This window comes from Chinchilla lanigera, unplaced genomic scaffold (assembly GCF_000276665.1).
Source record: "Chinchilla lanigera isolate Chin_1 unplaced genomic scaffold, ChiLan1.0 scaffold00078, whole genome shotgun sequence".
Taxonomy (NCBI): domain Eukaryota; kingdom Metazoa; phylum Chordata; class Mammalia; order Rodentia; family Chinchillidae; genus Chinchilla; species Chinchilla lanigera.
The window spans coordinates 10,867,858-10,878,319 of NW_004955479.1; the positions used below are offsets into that span (position 1 = coordinate 10,867,858).

At 41.9% G+C, this 10,462-nt stretch overlaps 1 protein-coding gene across 3 annotated transcripts in view; it reads left to right on the top strand.

Moving 5' to 3' along the window:
* The window catches only part of Ssmem1 (serine-rich single-pass membrane protein 1), a 10,519-nt gene extending 3,343 nt beyond the window's left edge, over positions 1 to 7,176 (top strand). For 2 of the 3 annotated variants that reach the window (XM_005402431.2, XM_005402432.2), the window contains exons 2-3: positions 3,198 to 3,252; positions 6,349 to 7,176. In XM_005402431.2, the coding sequence (XP_005402488.1) occupies positions 3,198 to 3,252; positions 6,349 to 6,836 (543 nt within the window). In that variant the 3' untranslated portion in view covers positions 6,837 to 7,176. Of the gene's footprint in view, positions 1 to 2,985; positions 3,064 to 3,197; positions 3,253 to 6,348 lie in introns of all 3 variants that reach the window. The other variant, XM_005402430.2, reaches the window with a different exon arrangement.
* Positions 7,177 to 10,462: the final 3,286 nt, after the last annotated feature.

Sequence of the window (10,462 nt, forward strand, 5' to 3'; positions counted from 1 at the left end):
TATATATATATATACACATATATATATTACAAATACTTCACCAAGTTATATTCACTTAGTAGCATTTTTGATTGCTTATTTTTTGTTTTGTCCTTGCACCATAAAGATTCTGTGATTTTGAGACATTTATGTTGTTTGCAAATTGTGTATATGCCATACAATGCAGGGATAAGCTTCCCTACTGGTTAAGGACTTCTGAACTCTTTTGTAGGGGCAACCTGCTTTCTAGGCCCCCTTCTGCCTCTCTCCCTCAGACTGAAGGGTCCTTTCCATAAATTCTTCCTACTCTTAAAAAATAAATAAACTCCTTTGTAGCCATATATTGCTAATTAAATTTACAAAAGTTTGTCATTAGGGAAAGGACACATATTGTAGGATTTGGGGTTTTTAGAATGAGGAAATATTTTCTTTCTGCACAGAATATGGTGCAGACCTAAAATAAATAGAACTAAAGTCGTCTTTTTTTTTTTTTGAGACAGGGTCTTGCTTTGTAGTTTAGGCTGGCCTCGAACTCATGCAATCCTCCTGCCTCCTCCAAAGTGCTGGAGTTACAGGTGTGCACCACCACACTTGGCATAGAGTCACCATTCTTGATCACTTAATTAGCAGAAGAAAATGGCATCATCTTAGGAATGATACAGTCCATCTCATCAGGGTAGCAATCCCCAACATATAGCAACAAGTTCATATATTGCTAACATGGAATCCTTGCTGGCCATTAATACCAGGGTGGTGATTATTAATCAAGCCACCATCATTTTGCATTATAGCCAAAGGCAAGGCTTGGCAATGGTCAGCTAGACTGAGTGCTGTGTCAGTCTGGACAGAGAGGAGAGGCTGGGTTCCATTATAATCACCAAAAACTTCCCCTCCCCACATCCTAGCCAAGAAGTTTCATCTGAATACTTCTTTATTTTTATTTTTATTTTGTTTTTGTTTTTGTCTTTTTTTTGTACTGGGAATCGAACTCATGATCTCAGGCTTGCCAAGCAGGCGCTATGCCGGTGAACTATATCCCCAGCCCTGTTTTTTTTTTTTTTTTGACACAGTCTCACTATGCAGTTCAGGCTGGCCTTGAGCTCACTTTGCAGCCCAGGATGGTCTCGAACTTGCAATGATCCTTCTGCCTCAGCCTCTTGAGTGCTGGGATTATAGGCGTGCTACCACACCCAGCAAGAAAAAGCTACATTAGAAAATTAAGGAAAAATTGAAATTGATCACTGACCATTTTATCATGAAGACCACTCCAGAGGCCTGAGCTATTCCTTTGGTCCCTTGCTTGTGCCAGCTCTTTGAGGTCATCAAGCCCTGAACGCCTCACCTCCAGAAAACATGTGGTCCAGCGCTCTGTTTGTAGGGAAGTAAGACATCATTATTCTCTGCTTTTGTTGTTGTTGTTGATGGTGGTGGTGGTGTTGATAAGGCACAAGGAAATGAAGTGACTTGTCCCATGTCACAGGAGTGGTTAGTGGCAGAGTGATGGAGGGAGAAGAGACCTAGATTTCCTGTCATGTTATTTGTTTACTTCAAAAGCACAGTTTGAAATGTGGAATTAAATCTATTCAGTGCTGACTAAAACCTTAATTATCTTAGGAGTTTCCTCTTTCATTCTGTACCCTTGTGGCAGCTACAATTGGCCAGACTGCTGCTTCTGAAGGGTCCCAGATTTGAAATCTGAGAAGCATAGGAGAGCTGGTCAAGGAGGATGGAATTTTTCCTTCCCTTTGAACTTCTTTATTTTCTGTTAAACTACGAACCTTTATTTACAAAGCTTGAAGTAGTGGTAGAAGCACCATGGCAATGTGGTGGTAATTATCCTCCAACATGAAGCCGGCTGATTTCCTCTGGATTTGCCCCTTGTGAAGATACATTCATCCCTGTGCTTTCAGACCCCATGAATACTCTGGCTAGTTTATACATTTGTTTAATGTTTCTTCAGACTGCTAGTGCTGTATTATTCTGGGCAATGTTACCCGAAATCTATACTTTGCATATGTGGAAACTGAGCTGAGAGGTGTTACGTGGCTTAGTAAGATCCCAGAGTCGGGTAGCGGCGGGGAGACAGAGCACCGCCCACATTTTCTACCCAGCCCCTCCTGGCAGGGCCTGCTGCTGTTTTCATTCACTAAGTCACACACGAAGACAGCTAATAAAATGGTTTTTGTAACCTCTGTTCATATGATTCCACTTTGCTTAGTGCAAAATCTTTCTTTTGATTTTATGGTTATTTATTTATTTATGTCCTTTTGAGACAGGGTCTCGCTATGCAGTTCAGGCTGGCCTTGAGCTCACTTTGTAGCCAGGGTGGTCTCAAACTCGCAAAGATCCTCCTGCCTCAGCCTCCTGAGTGCTGGGATTATAGGTATGAACCACAATAAGTGTTTTTAAACACCTTTCTCCTCCATTACAAAAGTACATATTATAGAAAATGGGGATATTATAGGAAAATACACAAAAAGAAATAAAAAGCCCACCTGATGATGTAGAAATAACTAACTATACTTTTATATTTATAAACTTCCTATCTAGAGAGCCCCAACACATGTTTTTAAAAGATAACCTTCAAAATGGGGAGAAAAAAGGATATTTTTATTATTATTAATTATTATTTTTGGTACCAGGAATCAAAATCAGGACCTTGAGCTTGCCAGGCAGGTGCTGTGCTGCTGAGCTATATCCCTGGCCCTATCTTTTTGTTGTTGTTGTTGTCTTTTTGAGACAGGGTCTTGCTATGCAGTTCAGGCTGGCCTTGAGCTCACTTTGTAGCCCAGGCTGGTCTAGAACTGGCAATGATCCTCCTGCCTCAGCCTCCCGAGTGCTGGGATTACAGATGTGCACCGCCATTTCTGTTTTTAACTAAAAGTTAATCTGTTTTTAACTAAAAGTTCTTTGTACAGTAAAAGGGTGCAGGAAAACTTTATAACCCATAGCTCCCCATCGGTAGGATTTCCCTTCTTGCATTTGTACTATTTTGCTCGGTTCAAGGGTTTGGGAGAGTCTGCTATCAAAGTGTGGCCTCCTGAAGAGACAGCAGAAGCAGGGTCTCAGCCACACAGGAACTCAGTAAGTACTTACTTGTAGGGGTGCTGAATGTTTAGTCATTATCAAAGGGCCTCCAGCAATAGTTCCTTAACAAGTAAGTGCGAGCGAAAGAGAGCTACTGGAGGCTGTCCTTCTAACTGATATTTCTGAAACAGATATCTGAGGATAAACAGGATGAAGACCGTGGGACGAGTGCTCCAGTTACTAAAGGTGAGAGCCAGTTCGTGCTCGGTACGGGGCTTTGACCAGAAAACAGGGCTGGGCTGAGCTGGACAGCAAGCAGCGGAGGGGACGCCAGCGGCGCCCACACCACTGTTTCTCTCCCTGCTTCCTAGCGCAGAAACCAGCCGTGTCCCTGTAACTGCCCTGTAGAGCCCAGACTCTCCTGCCGCTCCTCCGCACTCTCCCCTCCCACATTGTCATCGTTGGTGCTGTTACAGAAAGGAACAGCACGGGACATCTTTTTTGTTTTGACATGTTATTTTAAAATTTTTATTAGTCCATGCCTGCAGTTCATAGTGAGTACATTCCTCGTGGGGAGTTGGGACATGTGCATAACACACCTTAATTCTTTTTAAGGGTCCCCTCTTCCTTTGTTCCCTTTCCCTGTGCAAAAGATCTATCTTTCTCTTTCCTATTACCTGTCTTTTATTTTTCTCTTTAATTTTGTATATGCTGAGTTTCTCATAAAAGAGAAACCATGATATACTTAAGCTTGTATATCTGATTTATTTCATTTAATGTTATAGTCTCAAGTTACATCCATTTTTCGACAAATGACTCAAATTTATTCTTCTTCACAGCAGAGTAGTACTCCATCATATATATGTACCTTATTTTCTCTATTCTTTCATCTGTTGATGGAACTATAGGCCACTTCTAAGATTTAGCGATGAATGATTTGTGCTGCTATAAATATGGATACACGTGTATCACTTGACATCTTTTTAAACAACTTATAAGCAGCAGTGTGCTACTGAATGTTTAACAACTGACTTCAAAATATTTGTGTGTATACATGTATTTATTTAGAAAGATTACTGATATATAAATTGGGCACGGTGGCACATTCCTGTAATCCCAGCATGCAGGAGGCTGAGGCAGGAGGATTGCCACAAAATTTGAGGCCAGTCTAGGCTAAGTAGTGAATTTAAGTCCAGCCTGAACTTCACTGCAAGACCCTGTCTCAAGAAAAAAAATTTTTTTTACAGATATAAAGGGTACATATCACAGAATTTATTTTTTTTTATTATTTTTTTTATTTTTTGGTTTTTCTCTGGTACCAGGAACCGAACTCATGACCTTGTGCTTGCTAGGCAGGTGCTTTGCCGCTGAGCTAAATCCCCAGCCCATATCACAGAATTTATAAGGAATAAAATACACATAACTCTTTACGGTAAATTCTATCTAGACAACTGAGTCACACAAAACGTTTCCCTTCAGTTTTGGCAGACCCTTATATCCTCAGCCATCCCATGTCTGCATCTGATGGAAAGAGGTAATCTCAGCATGAATGTTATCTTCCTTAAACTTGAAGAGTAAGATGAAATTGAAATGGAAGGTGTGTGTTAGAACTTCAGTTGGTTGTCAATGTGAATGGGTCTTTGCTGAGACAAATAATAGCTTCAGGGTATTGAAGGAATAGGTTTCACTTTTGGGTGCTATTCACAAGGTAGTGGTTAGAAGCATGACATGTTCTCTATCACTTTTTCTTGTTCTTTTTCCTTTTGAAGCATGACATGTTCTCTATCACTTTTTCTTGTTCTTTTTCCTTTTGGTACCAGGAACTGAACTCATGATCTCGAGCTTGCCAGGCAGGCGCTGTGCCGCTGAGCTATATCCCCAGCACTTTTTTTTTGTTTTTTGTTTTTTTTGTGTGACAGGGTCTGTCTACGTAGTTCAGGCTGCCTTTGAGCACACTATGCCTTGAACTCATCTCTATCTCTTTAACCTAGACAAAATCATACTTCAAACAGACTATGATGAACACACCTGTAATTCTAGCACCCTGGGAGGCTGAGGCAGGAGGATCACAAGTTCAAGCCCAGCTTGGGCAATTTAGTGACTTAGTGAGTCCCTATCTTAAAATGAAAATTAAGAAAAGGTGGGAGATGTAGCTCAGTGTGAAAGCCCTGGGTTCAATCCCCAGCACTGTAAACACAAAACCATAATACAAAAAACCAATAAAATCAAAGCAGACAGTCAACAAACAACACAACCTGATTTTTAGTGTTTGCTAAACACTAAAGCCCTGATTTTTAGTGTTTGCTGATTTTCAGGGTAGAAATCCTCCCACCAAATCTAGTTTCAAGCTGCCAGCACAGCGTCGTTGAACATGGGGCTGGGAGAGACATGCAGACATACACCCTCCTACAGTATTTCCAACATCCACATACAACAGACGTAAACAGTTTAAGAACATATGGCACAATAAACTATAGTAAGTTAACTAGGAAGTGGTGACCAGCAAGTAATTATTACACTTTTAAAAGTAGATTGATTAAATTGTAAGTTTGTATTAATTTAATTAAATTTTTTTTGAGACAGGGTTTCACTATGCAGTTTAGGTTAACCTTGAACTCACTATGTAGCCCAGGGTGACCTTGAATTCATAGCAGTCCTCCTGCCTCAGCCTTCCGAGTGCAGGGATTATAGGTGTGCACCACCATACCTGGCTTAAATTTTAGTTTTGACTGTTTTAAACATCTCACTGATCAGCTCTAATGAGCTTGTCTAAGCCAACTCCAGCATACCACTGCTTAAAGAAAAAAAAAGAAATCCTTCTTAGTTCTTGCTATGCAAATCACATTCATGGATTCACTTGAGTCTTTGAGACCCCATGGCAAAGATAAGCAAAGCCCCTTCTTTGGAAAAGTCTCGAGGTCTTTCTCTTTGATTTTATGTTTCAGTCTTCATGAAATTTCAAAATTTAATTTGGGTGTGGTGGTCCAAACCAGCAGTCAAGAGGCTGAGGCAAGAGGATCACTACAAGCTTGAAGCCACCCAGGACTACATAGTCAGTTCAAGGCTACATAGAGAGACCCTGTCTCAAAAAATAAACAAACAAACAAATAAATGATATGCCAAGATCTATCAGATCCCTCTGACCATCTGACCCTTCTGGTCTTTAGGAGCTTGGGATCTGATACCGGAAATGTAGTCAGTGTCTGGTATTTGCAAATACTGGAGAAGGCTGGTGACTTGACAGCTAATCAGTAAGTGTGAGTTTGCTCGTGCTGTAGGCTTCATGGGTGATGTGTAGTTTTACTACCAACAGTGAATCTAACTTGTTGATTTTCTTTAAAGACACTTCCTATCAGCGGCACAGCAAAGGTGGCTGCTGGGACTCTACACAAATGACGAAGAAATCAAAGCAGAATCAACTTTTCGCCATCACTGACTCAGAAGTAGCTTTGGTCAACGCTTATCTTGAACAAAGACGAGTCAGGCGCAAGGTGAACCCAGTTCAACCAGACAGTGAAACCACTGAGTGTGACAGTGAAGAATCTAACTCGGGAGCCTCTTCGTGGAAGGAGACTGAAAGCGAGCACCAACCCTCACTAGACAGCGTTCAAAGGAGAAAAGTCGCTGAGAGGCACCAGAATCTGGGAAGTCAGCAAATCCGAGAAAGCCCCTGCCCCCACTGCAAAGCCATGAGAACCAATGAATGGTTAATACGTCATTTCCTACAACGAGCTTCAGAAATGGTTCCCCCAAAGGAGGATACGCAAGAGGAAGTTTCCATGAGATCAACACGAAGTTCAACACGAAGAGATCAACAGGAAGTTCAGTAAAATTTGAATTTTGTCAAGCTTTTACCTTATTTGAAGCCAAATGGAAGAGATGAATAAAATATGAAAAAAATCACCAGAGCCCTAGGTGAGGAGACTTTTACAATAAAATCTCTCTACCAGCAACAACAACATACTTGGAACCCAAGAGGTAAAATTTCAGACAATTCTTTGTTCCAAAAGAGGCTAGTGAGTGTGTGCATGGCACCTTGGGAGCACTGAAGCTCTGCATCCATTACGATTTTTTTTTTATTATTCAAAAGAGCACAAGACAGCTACTCCAGGCCTTGAGTGCATGTATTTTGTTTATGTCTATAATACATGAGGAAGGTCTTTGAAAACATCTTTATGTTGAGAAGTCATTTACATTTATTCATACGATTTGATTATTTGACTGACTGAATGAACTAGGTTTATCATTTCAGGTGATTCTACTAGAGCTCTGTTGCTATGTGTGTCCACTTAGGGCTATTGAGGAATGGTTTGAGGGCCTGGAATCAAACCTGATTCCTAGAGGCAAGGGAGGCAGCATGACCCAGAAGGGCAGCTGGACCATAGCTTTCCACAGTTCTGTTTAGGGCATGGAACATGATAAAGAAAAAGATTTTTTGATACTTGTTAAAATGGTAAAGAAAGCTGGGCATGGTGGTGCATGCCTGTAATCCCAGCACTCAGGAGGCTGAGGCAGGAGGATTGTTGGGAGTTCGAGACCAGCCTGGGCTACAAAGTGAGCTCAAGGCCAGTTTGAACTGCACAGTGAGACCCTGTCTCAAAGAAGACTTTATTCAAGACTGCTGTACTAGAAGTCAATATGGGAGATAAATTGAGTTCAACTCCTAATATAACAAAGACAAGCAGAGATTTATAACCAAAGAGGTGAATGAGAAGAGGGGTGGTCAGTGGATGGAAAATTACTAAAGGAGACCTCAGGGTAGGAATAAATTGCTGCTAACTTGACTAACAGGACTCTTGCTAAGGGCAGGTCAAAGACTTTTATATCAAAGGTGGGAGATGAGAGAGTACATCAGATATCAAGGGTGTTTAGGCATCAAAATTTGGGGGACTCTTGCTAAACTTAGTATGAGAGGCATTCTTGCTAAGACTGGGCTGAGAAGGCCAAAGACAAAACAGCTGAGGCCTAGAAGATAGCTCAGAGGATTCTGATTAAAATTTGATCAAGCCAGGCATGGTAGTACACGCCTGTAATCCCAGTGCTCAGGAAGCTGAAGCAGAGGATTGCTACAATGTCTAGGTCAGCCTGGGTTACTAGTGAATTCAAGGCTAGTCTGGACAACACGGTGAGACTCTGTCTCAAAAAACCAAAACAAAACATAATAGAATAAAATTTGGTCAAAGAATCTTGGTCCCAAGTTGACTGACATTCAGACATGGTTGGGGCTAGGTTTTCCAGTTATGTGGGACCCTTGCTGTGAGGGATTCAGATGGGTCTAGATAAATGGGTGGCTACTCTGGAGATCATTCTCCATTTGGATGACAGGACCCCCAGCTGGCATATAAAGTAAAACCCAGGTCCCAGAGGAAAGGGCTGGCAAGAGCAAAATACAGTAGTGAAGGGGCTGGGGATTTAGCTCAGCAGCACAGTGCCTGCCTGGCAAGCACGATGTCATGAGTTCGATTCCTGGTACCAGAAAAAAGACCAAAAAAACCCCCAAAAAGCTCAGTTTTACATTAGTGAGGCAGGGACTATGGCCATAGTGGCATAAGTCTTGAGGAAGGATTTGGAATCATATGTGGACAAGAACACTGCCTAATTCTATGAGCTGAGCTTTTGAGGGGCTCAGGGAAGGGACAGGCGTACAGACCAGAGCAGATTCCTTAACTGATGATGACCATGATGATGATAATGAGAACTTGGCAGCAGTGTGGGGACCCAAATCATATACTAGGCCACTAGACTCTAGGGTGTGGGGTGATAGTTCTGAGCCCATTTGTGGAAACTTTGTCTTATGTAGATGTGTCAGGATTGGGACGGATCCGCAGGCACAGGTAGGAAGCAGGCTACCAAGAGTCAGCTCTCCTCCCCTTGCTCTCCAGGCGGAACTCACCATGACCTCGCTTATATGCCAGTGTGCCCTGGAAATTGTGATGCGCCCTTAATATTTTGATGAATGCGTTTGTTTGCATGTCCCTGTGATATCTATCTATCCATCCATCCATCCATCCATCCATTCTTAAACATAGAATCTAGGATTTGTCATCTTAGTAGCACAGTGCTAGACCATACGGTACACAAATAATGTAGTTGAAACAACACACAGAAGGATTCAGGAATGAAGGGGGAGGATCTGGGGAAACAGAGGAGCTGGAGCAGGGGTCAGTATCCACAATAATGATGGTTACTGACTGCTGAACGAATGATGTTGATGCTGTATTTCCAGTTTGCTATGGTCAAAAAGCTTAACTTTACATAGCACCCCTCCCCGCCGCCGCAGACACACGAAATATCCGAGTTCGGAATATAGTAGAAAACTGCAGAGGCAAGATTTAGACCCAGGACATTGGGCTTCAAAATTCAGGGTCGTAATTATACGATCTCAGTCATTACTGTCTGAAGATGAAGATACTGATTTGCAGGTAAGTAATCATCCCTTCCCGCACGGCATTCATGATCCCCAAGCACATAAAACCTCACCAGGGTCTGCTGGAAAGGAAGACAATGACTGTTTCTCAGATCACAGGGTAAGGGCTCATGCCCCAAGTGGTTTGTTTGTGCATCTAAAACATACACCAACGACACAATTATATATGAGAAGCCGTTACTTTTTCGAGTCTCATTCATGGGGCCAGAGGAGGCCCTTGTCAGGGGACGGGAGATGGCTGCTTGCAGAGAGAAGGAATTAGGGCTGGTTGAGTATGAGTACCATTAACCCCATTACTAGGAGGGAATCAATGAGGAAATCTGTGAGGATGTAGGTGAGAGAATACTCAAGCCAGGGAGAGAATCGCATCGAGCCAAAAAAAAAAAAAAAAATGAGATAAAGACACAGTAAGATGCAAAGCAAAAGCACAGGCGGGTAGACTGGAACTGGGTTAATGAGTGAGGGGCAGAGCCAGTGAGGAGGCAGATGGTTCGTAAACCAGGGCTGCAAATACTGGTGACGGCTGGCTGTTACCTTTTTAAAAGAATTAATTTTATTGGTATACTTTGATATATATAATGATCACATTCACCATAGGGAATTTGAACATGTACATAACATAAACATTTATTGACTCTTCCTTTTTTTTTTGTCTTTTTGAGACAGGGTCTCACTATGCAGTTCAGACTGGCCTTGAATTCACTTTGTAGTCCAGGCTGGTCTCGAACTTGCAATGATCCTCCTGCCTCAGCCTCCCGAGTGCTGGGTTTACAGGTGTGCACCACCACGCCTGGTGACTCTTCTTTTTTTCCCATTTCTCTCCCCTCCAACTCTTCTTCCCCTTCCCACTTACAGAAGTTTTGTTTCCATTTTTTCCTTCTATTTTCTTTTTTTCTGCCTCTCTCATTTTCCTTTCCATTTGAATATTTTTATCTTGCTTCCTAGTGTCTATCATCCATTTTGTTCCTTATTTACCCTTTTGATTTCTTACACAGACAAAAAATATGATATTTAAACATGTGTGTCTGA